Source organism: Phacochoerus africanus, chromosome 3, assembly GCF_016906955.1.
Source record: "Phacochoerus africanus isolate WHEZ1 chromosome 3, ROS_Pafr_v1, whole genome shotgun sequence".
Classification (NCBI taxonomy): Eukaryota; Metazoa; Chordata; class Mammalia; order Artiodactyla; family Suidae; genus Phacochoerus; species Phacochoerus africanus.
This window is the reverse complement of record NC_062546.1, coordinates 184,001,116-184,019,092: the sequence shown is the minus strand read 5'-3', so window position 1 is coordinate 184,019,092 and position 17,977 is coordinate 184,001,116. Positions and strand designations below refer to the sequence as shown.

General features: G+C 47.1%; 1 protein-coding gene across 1 annotated transcript in view; it reads right to left on the bottom strand.

Moving 5' to 3' along the window:
• Positions 1-11,113: 11,113 nt before the first annotated feature.
• Positions 11,114-17,977, bottom strand: part of XRCC5 (X-ray repair cross complementing 5) — a 96,622-nt gene continuing 89,758 nt past the window's right edge. The window contains exons 20-21 of the mRNA XM_047773447.1: positions 12,138-12,212; positions 11,114-11,360 (exon numbers count right to left, since the gene is read on the bottom strand). Coding sequence (XP_047629403.1) covers positions 11,346-11,360; positions 12,138-12,212 — 90 coding nt within the window. The 3' untranslated portion in view covers positions 11,114-11,345. The remainder of the gene's footprint in view (positions 11,361-12,137; positions 12,213-17,977) is intronic.

The following is a 17,977-nucleotide window of genomic DNA, read 5'->3' as shown; positions in this document are numbered from 1 at the left end:
ACACTGAGCTGCCCTCACTTTGCATCTCCACTTGGAGATGGTCTTGTCTCTCTCTCTGTGTCTCTCTGTCCCACCAGCTGAGTGCGCGGTAAGGTTGTTAGGGAAAGGCCTCAGGCCCAAGCAGAACTCTTCGGCCCGTGGTCCCAGAATCCCTGCGTTTGGGGGTATGTCGGTGGTTTCCTGCTGTAACTAAGGTGGCTACTTTGGTCCTCCACTGTGTGTGGTCATAGTACGCTTAGCTCTACATCAGAAGCCAGAGGGGAGAGGAGAGTTCAGACTCTGAGAAGGAACCAACCCCACTGGCTCCAGGAAGACAGAGGCACCGCACTACTTTTTTGTGCGGCCCACAGGGCCGGGGATATCAGAGTGGGATCTGACATGGGCTTCTCGCTTGAATGAAGCCACAGCAGGTATCTATCTTTGTGACCTTAAAAACTTGAGAAACTCTCAAGTTTGCCTTTGGTCCTCAGAAACCCTGTATCTATGTCATGTCTTCCTCCATCTCTCGGCTCCCAGTGCCTTTCTACTGCCCTGAAACAAAACTTACTCTGGATCCATTTACTGACAAATGACTGAGAAGAGTTTAAACTGTTATGTTGGGAACAACTTCATTTTAAGGGCCAAAGCCTTGAGCTTGGAGTGAGATGGTGCCCTTTCAGAACGGGAACTGAAGAATGGAGGGAGGGAGCTTTGGGGGCTTCTGGACCTCCTAGAAATGAAGTTTCACACTAACACATCAGACCAGCCCTTCTCTTTTTCTCTGTCCTCAATGCTGCCTCTTACTGGAGTTGGCATCATTTCACTATATTATCTCCAGGAAGAGAGTGGGGTGTGGGGCTCCTCCTCTGGACAGCTTGTCACGTGAGACTCACAAACTCCGAGGAGGCAGATGTCCTGGAATCAAGTATGACCTTGAATTAACCCATGTGTACACTTAGTTGTGTCCAGTAGGTGTTTGTGTTTTTGGTACCAAGAAGGGAAAAGATGGCTCGGAGAGTGGGTGTTTGGCTGCTTGCGTACTGAACAAACACCGTGAAGAGAGAGGAAGGGCAGGAAATTGGGGTCATCCCTGTGGGACATTAACTCACACCAAGATTTGGCTTCAGAGTTCAAGTTCTGCTTCCCCTACACAAGCAGCATGGGGCTGTAAGCAAAAGTCCAAATCCCTTTGCACTGTTTCTCTTACATATATGTTTGGAGATTCTTTCTTGACTTATTATATGGAAATGTGATGTCAGGAGAGGCTCACATGATAAGAGACTTGAACTTTAACAGGAGAGCTTCTACTGCCTTGTCCCAAAGACCCAGCCCTGCTCCCTGAGAACGTGGACCTCCTCAGTCTTGGATATCTGCTTCTTTACTGATGTGCCCAGAACAGTGCCTGACACAAGGTAAGTACTCCATAAATGCTTGTGGGGAAAATGAGTGAAAATAGACTAAGAAGTGTCCTTCAAGCCTTCAGGTAGTCCAGGGTTTTCGAAGTTTCTAAAGTCATGGAGTCCTCTGATGAAGCAACATCTCACAGGGACTCCCATTGAGAAAAATGGAGAAGCAGCTACTCTGGGTCAAGTGAGAATGAACAGTGAGAGGAAGCCCTCAGCCGCTCCCACTTCGACTTTACAAATAATGGAAGTGGAGTAAGGACACCGCAGACTTGTGGAGCTGGCCCTGGCTCAGGGCCCCCCTTTCCTGGCCAGGTGTGTCCCCCACTACTGAGGCTACCAGACTCCCAGGGGGACGGGGCCTGATGAACGCCAGCAGGTCACCCTTCAACTCTTCTCAACCAGAACAGCCCTACCTCTGTCATGTATGTTAAGCTTCCACATGGGCTCTTATTTGAGCAAGGGTTCTAATGCTTAAAAAGAAAAAAGAAAACCATGGTTGGGGGAATGGAAGGAGAAGGGAGTATTTACTGAGGCAGAGGCTGGTTCAGGGGAGATTTCAGATTCTTTTTATCATATGACCCTAAAGAAGTCAGAACAGAAGAAGTGAGGACAAGACACGAACGCCCTTCCCTCTGCTTTCTTTGGGGGGTATTGCTTCTCTCTGTGCAGTGCAGAGTGTGCTCTTGCCCTCAGACTAGGATTTGATTTGGTGGGAGAAAGGGAGAAGAGAGAAAGGGGAGAGTGAGAACGGAAAGACACAAAGAAGCCCTGCTTTGTCTCCTGTAGCCCCCGAGATGTACAGAGACGAAATGCCTCCAAGCTGCATGAGAAGGAGCCACCAGACAGCCCTTCTGCCAGTGTCCCTGGGCCCTGCAGGGAGCTAAATTTTGCCCTGAGGTGGAGGGAAACACCAGGAAGTGGTGCCCAAACTCAGCCACACCTGGAATCAGCAAGGGAACTTCAAACACCAATGATGCCTGGGGCCGGCACTCTGACCCCAGAGGCAGGGCCTGGGACCTGGGTGGTGGGAGTGTGGAAGGCTCCTCTTGTGATCCTGATGCAGAGCCAAGTTCAGGAAGCACTGAACCAGGAGGAGGGTGGGAGCCCTGCCTGAAGCCTCTCAGGGAGCAGAGTCTGTGACTCTTAACCCACTTCTTACTAACTATGGGTCCCCCAGGGACAGCAGCCTGGAGCCGGATGGCTCAGAGGTACAGTGGCTTGAAGACAGGGCCAGCACACCTGCAGCCTGTGCTTACTCTGCTCCAGAGGGTTTCCTGCTTTGAGGGGGCACAGGCGAAGGTGACACAGACAGAGCTTTGCGGGAAGCTGCAGAAAACAGAAGCGCCAGATTGCAAGTCCTTTTCTGAGAAGGGGGAAAAGGTCAGAGAGGCAGGTGGCTGAGGCAGGAGAGAAAGACAGGTGTGTCCGGGTGGGGCAGTGAGCAGCCAGGTGGCCTGCTCTGCAAGGAGGGCAGGGGATCAGCTGGGGAACAAGCTAACTCAGCCTGACATGAGGGCTGAAGGAGGCAGACAGACACATGCCCTTGACAGTGGGCTCCAGTTTTCCAGGAATCTCAGGACCTATGGGGGAGGGGAAACAGATTCCCACCACTGAATGGCTGTCAGCAGGGCCAGGCTCTCAGCCATCCCTCCTCTCCACTCCCTCGGGGGCGCTGCCCTGGCTTGGACCCTCATTCTCTCTCCGAGGCTATTGCCGCAAACTCCAAGCGGCTGTTCCTGCACCCTCTCCATCTCTCTGCACACTGCTGCCAGAATAACCTTGAAGTGCTCATCTGGTTGCATCTCTTTTCAAAAATACGGCTCTTCTCACAGTAACTGCCCTGACCTATCTTTGCAGTCTGACTGCTCGCCAGTCGCCGTCACCCTCCAGTCAAACCAAACCACTTTCTCACCACATGGATTCTCGCCATGTTCTCCCTTTCTAATTTTCTGGAGGGTCAAAGCAGTGTTCTGGATACAGCAGGCACTCAATGTATGATTATTAAATTGAATTTTATAGACAAGGAATCTGGGACACGTGTCAGGGGATGATGAGTGGGCAGTGGGACCCATCTGTGGGGGAGCTGGAGTATCTATCAAGAAAGGCACCCCTTCCCAACCAGCCTTGGAGTTGGCTAAGAGCCCCGGGTCCCACATACGTCCATCCAGGCAAGAATGAGGTGGGGCCACATGCCTGGGACCAGATAAGACCCTGACCATGAGGTCTTTGTCCTCATGAGAATTCATGAATAAAGAGATACAAAGACACTTGTCAATAGTAACAGCTCACACTGAGAGGAGACACTGTAGTTTGTTTCACTTTCTCAATAAATACACACAGGTTCTCTCTCCACAGTTCAGCACTTTGACCCTTTCCTCTCACACAAGTTGGGCAGGTGTTCATCGCCTTCTCATCGAGAAAGAGACTTCTCTTTCACACACACACACTTTTTTATATTTGTAGACGGAAGGGGACTAAAATTACTGCGTCCCTTCCATATTTTGGGTGTCGTTCTAGGTACCCGACAGACACAAAAACACACTCCCCAAAGGCCTGCTCCTGTGTGTGTCTCCGGCACACCCTTACTCTCTGCAGACATAACAACCCCAGTGGCTGTTAGGGGTTGAACTGAGTCTCCCACGAAAGCTATGTTGAAGTCCTAACCCCCGGTGCCTCAGAATGTGACCTGACTTGGGAACAGGGTCATTGCTGATGGAATTACTAAAGATGAGGACCTACTGGGTACAGTGGGCTCCTAATCCCACATGACTGGTTCCTTGTGAGGCGCTGCCCTCAGAGACGAATATGGAGGCTCAGCAAGGAAACACGCGGAGGTATGTGTACGTACACATTAGAGGGGTTGGGTCCGTGTGCACATGTGCATTATGCGTACAGAGCCAAGGCATGCTTTTTGTCCCTCTCCCATCATACAGGCATGCATGCTCCAGTGCCCTCATCAGTCGTGCTCTCCCTGGCATCCCTTTGCCGGTGGGTGCTTAGCAGTTTATGAGTGATGATTAAACCTCTGTTAGGTTTCATCTCTCCTGATCAGAGTAGCTCATAAAAGGCATCTGACCCTGACGCTGTTGGAGGATCAGGGCTCAGGGAGTTGTAAAGAGGGGAGGGAAGGCTTTACACAAAGGGGCCAGGTGAAGTGACACATTGTGATGTGACCTACCTGATGAGGTTCCAAGATTTGAAACACATGCCCATGTGCATGCACACGCATCTCTGCCCATCCGGAAATCAAAATGCCTTGAGTTCTTTTCTCTTAGAAAGCCTTCTATGTTTCATCTTCTTTCTACTCCACCTCCCCTCAGAGGCAGGTGTTCGTTTTGCAGGAGAAAACAGATGGCCTGTTGGAGTACCGCACCCAGGGACACGGGCAATTGCAGGGTGGAGATGCTGTTGTCTCTCCAAGTGCTGTTCCTATCAGCTAATCTATGGAGGGTTAGAAGTGTTCCTTGGTAGCAGGCAGTTGGACGTTTAAAAGCCAGACAGATGCTGGCATAGACGAGGAAGAAATACAGAAGTGGAGGTGCTGACAGTAACAGGAAGCATCACCGTGCACTCACTATGTGCCAAGCATCTTCCTCCCGACCACCCTGGAAGTGAGGCATGGCTGACACAAACCCTGTCTGACAGCTGCATACGCAGGCTGAGAATGGCTGAGTGACTTGGCGGTGCTCACACAGCCAAGCAATGAGAGGCGGGACTGAAAATGCAGTCTGATTCTAGGCTGGGCTCAAGTCATGATATGCAGTGGAAATTAAAAAGTAGGCTTCTGTGGAGAGAGGAGGAAAGAAAAAGGAGTAGTGGAATTACCAAACGGCACAGACTCTGCAGACGATGGAAGCCCTGGATTACAGAACTGAAACTCTGTCTGTGCTCCTCCCGCTCTGCCCCTCCCGCTCCTGTGACTGCAGGAAAGAGCTGCATCTCCTCAAAGTGCTCACCCAAGTTCTGGTGGAGGGAGAGTAAAAGGGCTGCAGGTGGGACACCCGAGTGCCCCCTTCCCCCGCCCCCGGTCCTGAGTGTTAAGGCAGATGGTGGGGACTTTTTGGCCTCATCCAGAGATTTCTGCAGAATCTCTGGCTGGGATGCAAGATGGAGGATGATGAGCAGGAGGGCTGGGGGGACTGGAGTTGACCAACGCTTACTGGCTCACTTGGCAGGGTTACGTTAATTAACTGATTTTAAATCTCAAACTCACCAATTACCATATGTAGAGCAAAATGGAAGTTGAGAAGGAGAGACAACTTCTCCTGAGTCTGCACAGCTAGTAAGTGAAGGAACTGGGTGACGGTTTGCCAGAGAGCTAACCCAACATCCATCTCTGCCCCTTCTCCTTGACCCGTGTCAGGTTAGGATGGTGGGGAAAACGCAGATCCAGGTTACCTTGGAGCGAGAACTGGACATGGGACAAATTTGTGTCTGAAGAAGGCTGCTGTATTAGGACCACCCCCGTCCTTCCTAATAAAGAGGCAGCTGCAGCTGGTGCTGCCCTAGGGGCCTTCACCATGATGTCACTGAGCCATGGAATCACCAGCAGCTGCCTAGGCCTCACTGCTTGTACCTGCAGAGAATAAAGCCTTGCTTTTTAAAGCCCGTGTTAGTTGCTGTTCCTGTTATTCACATTCCAAAGCTCTCCTGACCTCTGACTGCGAAGTTCGTATCCCTGCCATGACCCCAGCAAGGGGAGCAAGTTATTCCACCACTTCTAGGAACTTCTTCTGTAGCATTTTAACATTGAAAAAGTTAGGCTGTAAACTAAAATGGCCACTGGGTTTTCTTCCTTTCTCAACATACTTAATGGCATTTAGATTTGAAGAAATACTGTATTTGGAAAGGTGCGGTGGACAGGACTGCTGGACCCACCCAGTTCCTTGGTTCTCCATGGTTCATGCTGCCCTTTCACTGCCTCCCGTTTGCTTGGACCCAATGGACAGCAGGATGGGAGGCTGCGTCTTCACTCCAGGAACAAGGACCCACAGATCCCTTTAATAATCATGGGCCCTAGCAAGCTGGTTGCTTAGAGAACAAGGTTCCTTTGATATGAATACTTAAGCTGTTTATGCCAAAATACAATTATCCTGCTATCCAGTAAAACTTTCTCAAATTGTCTTTGGAGCCTACAATTCACCCTTCTGGATTTCTGCAGTGGTCTCCTAATTTTGAGTATATTTGATGTTTGGAAACAGTGAAAACTCACCTCTAGTCAAACCTTGTGAATAATGATCAAAACAATGCAGGTGGTTTGCTTTAAATGAAGAAACAACATGCTGCTTCCCAAGATTACTCTGACGCACACCAACAGCTCCGCCCCCTTTCCTTTTTTGAGTCCCACACCTCCGAGGACCAGCAAGCTTAGCGTTCAGAAAGCCCTGCCTTCTCCCAGTGCCCATGCCCCACAGCCCTCAGGCACAGCATGCATCTAGGAGCCTCATTCTGTCCACTTGTGAAATGCTCAAGCCACAGATACATAAGTTTTGGATTATATTTCCCTTTTTGTAAAACAGGAGGCAACTGGCATTTCTATGCGACTGTGCAGAGGGCTTGTGCCTCAGCTCCTGGGCTGGTCCAAGACAGACTCTCCTTAGAGGTGAGAACATTCTATTCTGTCCATCTCATCTGGCAAGAATTAGGACACAGGCCACAGCAAGGCAGTGTTGACAAAGTTGTTGGGTGCTGCTAAGGCTGCAGAAATGACAGGTCAGACTTAGGACAGCTACTGCTAGGTTTTGCCAACCTCCATCCTACATTGCCAGGTGGGGTTAGGGTATTATAGCACCTGGCACCAGAAGTGCCTTATTACTTCATTTTACCCCCACCCTTGGCAGAATTCTGTCAATGCTGACTATAAGAAATGGACACATTTTTTTCAACCTCTAATCTTACTGGGGTGGAGACAGAGAAATGCCACGTATATGTTACATACAATTGGATTTGCCAGTTGCCACTGTGGCCCAATGGAAACGAATCTGACTAGTAACCATGAGGACACAGGTTCGACCTCTGGCCTCACTCAGTGGGTTAAGGATCCGGCATTGCCATGAGCTGTAGCTGTGGTGTAGATTGCAGATGCGGCTCAGATCTGGCGTTGTCGTGACTGTGGCATAAGCCCATGGCTGCAGCTCAGACTTGACCCCGCCTGGGAACTTCTATATGCCTTGGGTGTGGCCCTAAAAAGACAAAAAAAAAAAAGAAAAAAAAGAAAAGATTGGCTTTGCCAGGGGTTCACCATGCCCTTCCCTTTGTCCCTCTGAGTAGGACTGTTTCAAATCCAGTGTGTGGACCACCAGAACAGGAAAGCATCTCTTTCCTGTTTCCGAAATTGCCGGAGATCCCTCACTGGGGCAGTCTCACCACTAGTGACCGGCACGGAATCCTGCAACATAAACAAAGCCATGTGGCCACATGGAATGTGTTTGCATCTTCCGTAGTGTGTTTGATCTTGCCTCAATTTCTCTTATTTAATAAAATGCAAGCCTAACAGCTTGGAAAGCGATTTTAAAATTATAACCAATGACAAAGTTATCACCCACATTACCTTTTGTGCTTCCCTGGCCAAGTTGTTATCTGCTGTTACTTTCAAGAACAGAGTTCATTTATTGTTTTCATTTCTGAAAGGGGAGTAGTTACACAGACGTTTGGTTTTGCTCATAAAATCAGGGCTTGGAGGCATAGGCTTAAGTCACCTGTATTGTGACCCAAGCAGTAGAGGTCAGTGCCACCCCTGTTTGAGTGATCTCAGGTTGTAGCAACAAGGCATCCAGGTAATCCAGAGATGACTGGACTCCCCGTGGGCAGCCCGTTTCACTTTTGCCCTCCCTGAGGCAGGTCAGAGAGCTCACACTTACATGCACCCCCTAAATAACCAACTCCAAACACATTAGGGAGAAACAGAGACTTCCCTGAATACTTCGTGGGAAGATGAGGATTCATCGACACGCCACACAGGATAAAACTAAGAATAACATGCCCCCCAAATATCTGTGTTGCCCTACTCCCAGTTCTCCTCCCTGCCAGCTGCCCATCCTTTCTCTCCACCCACCTTCATCTCTAAGACTCCGGACTCATTTATAACGGAACATCCGTCCAAACAAAGGCTGGTGATTAGCCAGACCACCACCACCACCTCTGCGGTCTCTCGAGCTTCCCTTGCAGGACGTCCTCTTCCTCCTATATCCCGTCCCCATCCTGCCATCACACTATGTGCTCATTAATCCTAACCATCACTCTGTGAGGGCTATTATAGTTCCCAGCATGCTGAAAAGGTAAGAGGGGCTTAGAGAAGTTCAAAGACTCACCCGAGCTGGGACGTGATGGTCGAGGCCTCTTCCTGGGTCTGTCCGACCCCGTCAGTGTCCTTACCCACCCACATGCTGTAGCGCAAAGGCGGAGGGCCTGGGGACTGTGAATGTGAGGCTGGCACATGGGTCTGGGCTTGCTTCCTCTACGTCCTGGGCAGCACCCGTTCCCCTTATTCAAGCTGCTCCTGCAAAGCCATCTATGAACCCCCTTTGAGTGGGAAGGTCCTGCTTTCTCCCAGGCCATCCTGCTGCTGCAGGAAGAGGACTTACAAATGTGATTGGCAACTCGATCTTATCTCTTAGGGATCTTAAGTACATTAAACTTCACATGCACTTCTTCTCTCTACTCCAGGCAGCCAGTCCAGCCCTATTCTTTCCGAGCAGGTCCAACCAGATATTCTTGCTCTGTCCCAGGCACTGCAGCCAGTTGGTGGCAAGATCTGGATGTAGGAGGCAGACTACAAACCTAAGCCATGAGCCACAACCTAGCCATTCCCGATGTCATCTTGCTGTTTGCTCCTTGTGTATTTGGCTCCAACAGGGAGAACTTGCATTGAGAATCTGGGCTAGCCTAGCATTCCTTTCCTCACCCACACAGCCTCTACTCTGACTGAGCTACCAGCTTGTGTGCTAAACCTAGAACAGCTGGGAGATAATACAAAGTGAGGCCAATGGGAGTTAGTGAACCAAATAGAGTATCTGTTGTCTGAATCAAAATTAGTTACAAAGCTAGTCATTAGCACAGTTCATATCCATAGAAGTATTAATGCGTTCATTTGCTTTCAAAAACCATCCTGGACTAGGTAAAACACTGCCCAGCATGGCTTCCTGAAGAATGCTCCAAGATTCCAAATTTCATATTAGCTGGCAAAGGATCAAACTTCAGCATTTAAGACAGCAGTTCTTATGGCGGGGGTGGAGGCAACACATACCCTCAAGGGGCCACTTGGGTGGTGAGTGGGGTGGAGGCCCTCCTTTACCTCCTCTATACGCCTGTCAATGTTGGCGGCACAGAAGCCCAAGGGCGACAGGGCTGATAGCCACTTCCAATCCCCACACGAGCCTATCACCTGTGGGACTAGCGGGTTTCTGAGGAGCAGCCTGTGGCGGACTGATGATGTCGCTGGCCTATGGGGCAGGACACCAAGTGTTCTACAGATCGGCTCGTCTCATCTCAGGGAAACGGGACCCTAGTGTGTTCATCCACTCTCAGCAGTATGTTCTGACCAAATCCACACAGGGCATACACTCTGCCCACATGATTTAGAGATGACATGACTCATTTAGTCCTTCCTCTCCTGAACCTGTTATGCTCACTTCTTTCAGGTATTCAGATCATTTATGTAAAAGTGGAGTTAAAGGAAGCACAAATAATCTCACTGCATGTAACATAAACCAAAAAGTATCACAAAGGACTAAGTGATTCAAACTCTTCATGGTCTGATGGAAGGACTGACATTTCCACAAGAGAATCCCCCCAACTGCCGTGCTTGTCAAAAACAAGGGATGCTTACGAGGCTATCCTAACTCCACTGATTCGTGCTGCCAGGAGGACCTGGTAGGAATCATGTAGAATTTAGAAAACAAAGTTTCCCCTCTTGATTCTGTGAAATGTTTCCGTTTTATCCAAGTCACAAACCTCCCCTTGGCCTTACCCATCCAAGTGGACAGTAAGATATGACATCTTTCATTGGGGTTGCTTTAAATGGGCACTTGTATATAAGTCTGACGCAAGGGTGCAAAGTATAAGGGGATGTTGTAAAGGCCCAGAGTGAACCCCTCCCCTCTCTCTGCCTGGAATCATTAATGTCTGCAAAATGAAGTGAATCAAGGATGACTTATGGGGATGCTAAGGATGCATGATTAGCCATGATTTTCCAAAGCCAGCTTTCTGCTGGTAGAACTAATGCCACCATTTGATCAGAATAAGCTGTGATGCTGATAGAGGAGCAGACAATGGGGAGACTTCCTGCGGAGGACTGAGAAACTCACCAATGGCCACGCCACAGTTCTGGATGAGGTAACTTTCATGAAGGCTGCAATCCTCACCCACATACCGGGTCAGGATGAAATCCACTTTCCAGAAACTTCAAAACACATGCATAATATATTGAGATCAATAAGAACACGAAAGAGAGAGTTCCCATCGTGGCTCAGCAGAAACGAATCTGACTAGTGTCCATGCAGGTTTGAGTCCTAGCCTCACTCAGCACGTTAAGGATCCGGTGTTGCCTTGAGCTGTGGTTGTAGGTCACAGACGCAGTTCGGATCCTGAGTTGCTGTGGCTGTGGTGTAAGCCAGCAGCTACAGCTCCGATTCGACCCCCTAGCCTGGGAACCTCCATGTGCCTCCGGCACAGCCCTAAAAAGCAAAAAAAAAAAAAAAAAAAAGGCCACAAAAGAAATAATACACCAATTAATCAGAAAATAACAATGACTCTTTATAAACTTGGATGGGGTCTAAATTATCCCTTCTATATGTTTGTACTCATTCCACAGGAAGCTGGCAGATCCATGTCCCTGTAACCTGCAGGGACCATCTCCAGGGCTTCAGGTTCTGCTTGAAGTGCCGTCTCCAGGTTGTTCCGTATAGAACTTGCAGCACCGCAGTGATGGCGACTCCCAGAGATTCCCCACACATCCTCGAGCTATATCAAGTCCAGCTGTGAACAGGCAAAACACGCTTAGAAGGGAAGCAGGCCGGCTCCAAGCACTGCTTCTCTGGGGAGAGGGTGTGGCGACCACGGTGCTCTTCACTGGCGGCATGCCAGGACCTGCACGCCTACTCACCGCTGATTATCTCAGGAGTTCAACTCTAAGGATCTCTTCGTTTCAATACTAAGAACTTCTCCACAAAAAGGCTGAAAGTTTTACTGGACTGCTGTCATGTGAGGCTTAATTTAAAGGCAGCAAGTTTCCACACATGAAAGACAGATACAAAAGCCAACACCCTACACAGCCTCCCAGGCATCCGGATGTAGTGTGGTAAGGTGCAGAAATCCCCAAATGCCTATCAGCCTATTTTATTTACATCAAGTTAATTGAGAACATTTAAGAATTAGGCTTTTTAAAGGCTGTTTTTATTTGTCACCCACACAAATTGCATGTTGTAGTGCTTATTTTGGTTGAGAACAATTTGCAAATTATGACATTTTGCTGCTAAAGGAATAGCCTCCCCAGCTCTTTTTAGTCCTTCAAAAAAGAGGATTAAGCTGAATGAACAATAAACTTAAAAAAACCACAGAGCACAGGCATCCATTGTGAAATTACTTATCTGATTAAACGTATAATGACAATAAATGAGAGTGTAGAGAGCCTGTGGTGTGTTAGAAATTAAAACACACATAAGAAGCAAGTCTATGATAAGCAGGTTTTGTGGCGGTATTTACAGCTTCGGGAGGGTCAATCATTACAACACCTGGTATGTAGTGAGTACTTACCAAATCATCCACGTCACCACCCTCCTCGAGCATGGCTGCCGCGTCTTCATTTGGATTTTCTTCAGGTTCCAGAAACTGTGAATAGAAAGTCAGGCATGATACCAAAAGGGCATTTTTGCTGCCTTTGACAGAAAGACCCATGCAAATGGCCCAAAAGAAACATCATCTTGACACATGCTCCTTTGCCTGGTTCTGGATGAGAGGACCAAGTTCAAGGTGGAATAGTCCACACTACCTGCTCACAGAGATAATGCTTGTGAAGAGGGAGGAAATGACATGGCTCGCCAAGCAGTGAGCATGTGGAGGTCCTACATCAGGCACTGAGGACACCTGCTATTTCCATTTCTGCTTCCACAGGGGATCTGTGGGCTCATTAGAGGAAAGCAAGGGCCCTGAATTGATGTCTGCAAGGATCTAGGAATGCAAGTCAGATTTCAAAAGAGCTGTGAGCGCCCCTGAAGATGATCTGAACATTCCTCCACCTTGTTCCTCCAAGAGATGGCAATGGGGACTCCTGTCCTTTAAGGCGTACAGAAACTGCACCTAAGAGCTAGGTTCGTTCTATCAACCACTTATCCATCCTAACACCAGGGGGTAGCATAAATGCTTAAAATGGTGGCAGAGACAAGCCTGCAGGAGTGAGTGTCTTTAAAAAGGGAGGTGGGAGGTAAAGCACCCTCTCCCTCCCGGTTAGCATCCTCAGGGTCAGTGTGCTCAGAGCACGTGGCAGTGAGGCAGCCCTCCACCCCACTCGCTCCCGTAGCAGTCTCCATCCAAGAGAGAAAGGTGTACTCAGGCATAATTTTCTCACTTGCTCGACGCGAAAAGATGACAAGAACTGCTTTCCCTATACATTCCTGTGATTTTTATGGTACAATGGACACAATGAAGCCTTTGAAACCTAAGATGTATAAATATATCCCCTTAAAAAATCACAAGTCAGGAGTTCCCGTCGTGGCTCGGCGGTTAGCGAACCCAACTGGCATCCATGAGGATGCGGGTTTGATCCCTGGCCTTGCTCAGTGGGTTAAGGATCCGGTGTTGCCGTGAGCTGTGGTGTGGGTCGCAGACTCAGCTTGGATCCCGCATTGCTGTGGCTGTGGCATAGGTCAGCAGCTGCAGCTCCGATTTGACCCCTAGCTTGGGAACCTCCATGTGCTACAGGTTCAGCCCTAAAAAGACAAAACACACACACTCACACACACACAATCACAAGTCAAAGTCACTGTCCAAACACTAGGCTGTGTACAACTCTCAGGAAGCAAGTGCTACATTTCCTTCCATTCCTCATGTGCAGAAACTCGCACGCAGGAAACAGACTGGCAAGAGCAGGCCACATCCGCAGAACTAAGGCCTTGTGAGCACCATGGACATGGCCATGACGGTTTGTTCTTGACTCAGTCTCCCTCTTGGACTTGCTTCCCCTCAGTCAAAACCACCTTATCATTCATTAACTTCAATTTTGACTGAGAGATTAAGGAATTCATCTTCTTCTAAGGACATTTATAAATCTTTCCAGAGCCTTTTTTGACCCTAAACTGGACTGGGTTCCTCACTTGGAATCCACGGTATAGGAGACAGAAAATCCTAGCAATGGGGGCAAAGTCTAGAATAGAACTATAATGCAGCTTCCATATCATTAATTCTATTTATTTATTCTGGTTGATTATTAATGAAGATATCTGAGGGCCACATAGATATATACGAATAAGCAGGAGTTCCCATTGTGACTCAGAGTAAACGAATCTGAGTAGCATCCATGAGGATGCAGGTTCAATCCCTGACCTCACTCAGTAAGTGGGTTAAGGATATGGTGTTGCCGTGAGCTATGGTGTAGGTTGCAGAGGCGGCTCGGATCCCTTGTTGCTGTGGCTGCGGTGTAGGCTGGAGCTTATAGCTCTGATCGGACCCCTAGCCTGGGAACTTCCATATGTTGCAGGTGGGGCCCTAAAAAGACAAAAATAAATAAATTAATTTTTAAAAAAGAGAGATATATGAGTAAGAAATCCATAGGCATTTGCTTATGGTTTATGTCTAAAGATTAAACTTTGCTCTTAGATTCTTGTTAATCTTTATGATTCTAATTATTATCAACATTGAAAAGGGTTTTTATTTTGTTCCTCTCCTCTCCTACTCACCATCATTAACCCCCACATGATTTTCTCTACACCACGGCTATAAGCTTAAAGGACAAAGCTTATCCAGCTGGGATGAAGAGAATAAAAAGTAGAACTGTGTTTTACCGGCAACCTCTGGGAGTCCACAAATGACTGGCACCTTCGAACACAAACTCCATGGTCTCAGTGGTTCTGTCGTTCACTGTATCTTTTATTATCTCTTAGAAACCTGATACCTGGTAGGTACCTACTAATGGATCTAGAAACTTACGAATGTTTTTTGGCAGCCAGCCTCTAAAAGCTCCAAGTCCCATTCCGTCCCTCACTGCAAAGCCCCTTTCACACTGGGGCTACAGTATAAATTAAGATAGGACTGTCTGCACAGTATGACCACGGTATATACAATTAAACACAAATGGCACATCCTTGAGATGAGGCCAAGTTGCTAGGAAGAGAGGAACGGCAGCAAACAAACTTTCATTTCCATCAAATGCTAAACATCTGCAACCGATTCCTGACAGATCTGCTTCACATTTCTGCGTAAGCAAATTATGGCTAAAAGCTGGGCTGCCATCAATTATCCTTCCCAAAGCCCCAGGCGAGGCTGATCTCTTACACTTATCACTCCTCAGCATCAGAGTTCTTCACTGCAAGTAATTTCCAGGCTGTGCGGTGACAGGGAAGCTAGAGATAAAGCAGAGACTTCAAATGATTGGCCTGTTTTCTCAATAAAAGCAACAGATTCTCTGAACACAGCAGAGAGGGGCATGAGTCAACTCTCAACTTTCCTTGTATTCTTTCTCTCTGCAATATGCTGAAAAAGCAGGGAATAAATAGAAAGGACACTTGGGTGACACAGTCCTCCATCCTCAAACCACCATCACCACCTTGGGGTTACCAAGAAAGAACCTCCTTACTTGGAAATCCTTATGAAATGGATAAACTACTACTTCTCAGGTACACTGAAATACAATCCTGGCCACAAGCACAGAAAGTGTATCAATAACCTCTGTATGGAAGCTTCCAGGGAGTCCCCTGGTGGCCCAGCGGTTAAGGATCCAGTGTTGTCACTGTTGTGGCATGGGTTCAATTCATGACTGGGGAACTTCAGATTTCCTTGGGCAAAAAAATAAAAAAATAAAAAAGAAGCTTATAGCCCTATTCCTCCATAAGACTAAAAACTAAAAATTGGCTTGTGTTCAGGCCCTGACCAATCCCCAAATCAAAAACACACGGCTTCCACTAGGCTGAGTCCAACACCACCAAGTGATTCCAAAGAATCACCCATAACCCAAATGTACAAAAGCATCAGGAATAATGAAAGTCTGTTTGCACGTATTTTGTCTAAAATGACATATACCTAGGTTTCATTCATGTTATTTTCATGCTATAAAGGCAATGCAGTTTAGCAGAAAAATCCTGCAAACTAGTGTGGCAGAAAAGAACCACAACCTAAGCTCTATCCATTCCTCAGTAACCCTGGGCAAGCTTCCTGGCCTTTCTATAACTAGTTTTCCTCAAAAATAAAATAGGAATACTACTTCTGACCCTACCTATCTCATGGACTTGTATGAAGTATACGAACATGCTTTGCGGTATTATAGGTTTTATGTTCCAATTTCTAGAAATATATCCAACATATATCTACCAAATGATACATATAAGAATACCCACAGTATTTTTATTTACAATTTCCAAAGTTGGGACACAATCAAATGTCCATCACTAGGGGAATGGATGAATAAATTGTGGTATAACCGCAAAAGGGAATACTATATAGCTATAATAAAGAATAACTTTAACATCACAGATGAATTGTAAAAGGCATGATTCCAATTATATAAAGGCTAAGTCAGTCAAAACTACTCTCAAGTGACAGATGTCAGAAGATTGGTTATCTTGGGGGTTCTGAGTGGGAAGAGTATTAGGGAACCTTCTGGGAGGTGTCAGAAAGATTCTGTTTTGATTTGGGTAGGGGTGCCCAGATACACAAATATGTAAGAACGTATCAGTCTATACAGTTAATAGTTGTGCATTTACTGTATGTTCCACATCAATAAAAAATTTTAAATTATATCTTAAAAGTATCAAGCTCTAAACAAATATAAGTTAATACTGTGGTATTTTAATTATTGCTTTTCTTGTGCTAGCATATAGAACAACCACACTAGAGATTTACGGCAGAAAAGGAAAGTGGAAACGAGCAAAGGAAAATGTCATGGAGTCCAGCAGGGGCCAGCAGATAGAGAAAACTGTTCCCAGGAAATAATTCTTAAATTTTATCTTATAATTTTCACAGGGCTCTGGATATCTCTTATACACAGAAAACTGGGTGTACTTTTGAAAGGGGGAGCATAAGCATCTCTTCTTTACGACCATGTGGCTGGTGGCACGCTAAGGTGGAGGCATGGAGAGGTGGCCATGGTGTGGTGGGAAGATGAATACAGGCGGAGCCCAGGGTCTGGGGTTTAGTCAATTCAGCTAGCCATGAACTTACTGTGAGACACTGAGCAAGTCAACTTCACCTCTCTAGATGCATTTGGAAGATGACTGGATCACTAAGCTTTGAACATATATAATACTAAGATGGAAAAAAATCGGTCAACAATAATAAAGAAGGTGAGATTAGGCAGCTACGAGGAAAACAAGTGCTAAAATGATGCTTTCTTTTCCCTCATAGAGTTTGTGTCAAATGATTATTTAGACAGACTCAGCCTCCTGGAATCTCATGAGAAACAAAACTCCAAAGCCGTGGGAACAGACCCTCTGTCCTCTCTGTGCTCTTAATATGGAGTAAAAAGAACAGAGGGCCAGGGGTCAGACCTACAACTGGGTTCTTGGCCAGTGAGTTACTCTGAGATCTCAGACATGTCATTTTATGTCTCTGAGCCCCAAGTTTCCTCATCTATAAAAGAAGGAGTTTGGACTAGCTCAGTCTTTTTCAGGTTTTGTTCTTTGAGGTCCTGAGTGTTCTTCTGAGTCCCCTGGGCCTGGGCTCTCTTGATTTGCTGCTCCCACTGCCCCTAAAGTGAGAAGCATCACCACTCTCTTGTTTTCTGTATCAGCCTTCCTTGGAAGCTTTCAGTTTTAAAAATAACAACTCAGCTAGGAGATCATCAGGATCCCTTCCAACTGAGTAAAATTCTACACAACTTCAGCCAATATCCTCTGCCTTAGTTAAGGATCTGACCTGTTTAAATTATTCTCAGCAGCATCATCCCTCCCTGCGGGGGGCCGCTATCCACTAGCAGTCAGTAGCACACCCCCTGTTGGAACAACCAAAAAAAAACGTCCCCAGACAACGCTCAGGTTTCCAGGGGAACAAAATCACCCCTGGCTGAGAACAACTGCTCTGACCCTAATATGAGTTAGTAAGAGAAACAAATTTTTTTTTAATCTTTATAAGGAAGATAAACTTCAAATGAAGAATTGGCCTATTTGACCTTTCACAAGTCTAGGTCTCTCACTGATGGTGGTTCTCAGATGCTCCTGGAATATGCCAGGATAAACAGGCATACCTCCGACCAACCACAGGGCCATGTCCTGTGAATGAACTGACAGATGAATGGTGCATAGGAGCTACCAAGGCCCATCCATGTTGTTGCAAATGGCAAGATTTCATCTTTTTTTCTTTTTATGGCTGCACCCGCAGCATAAGTAAGTTCCCAGGCTAAGGGTCAAATTGGAGAAGCAGTTGCTGGCCTAAGCCATAGCCATAGCAAC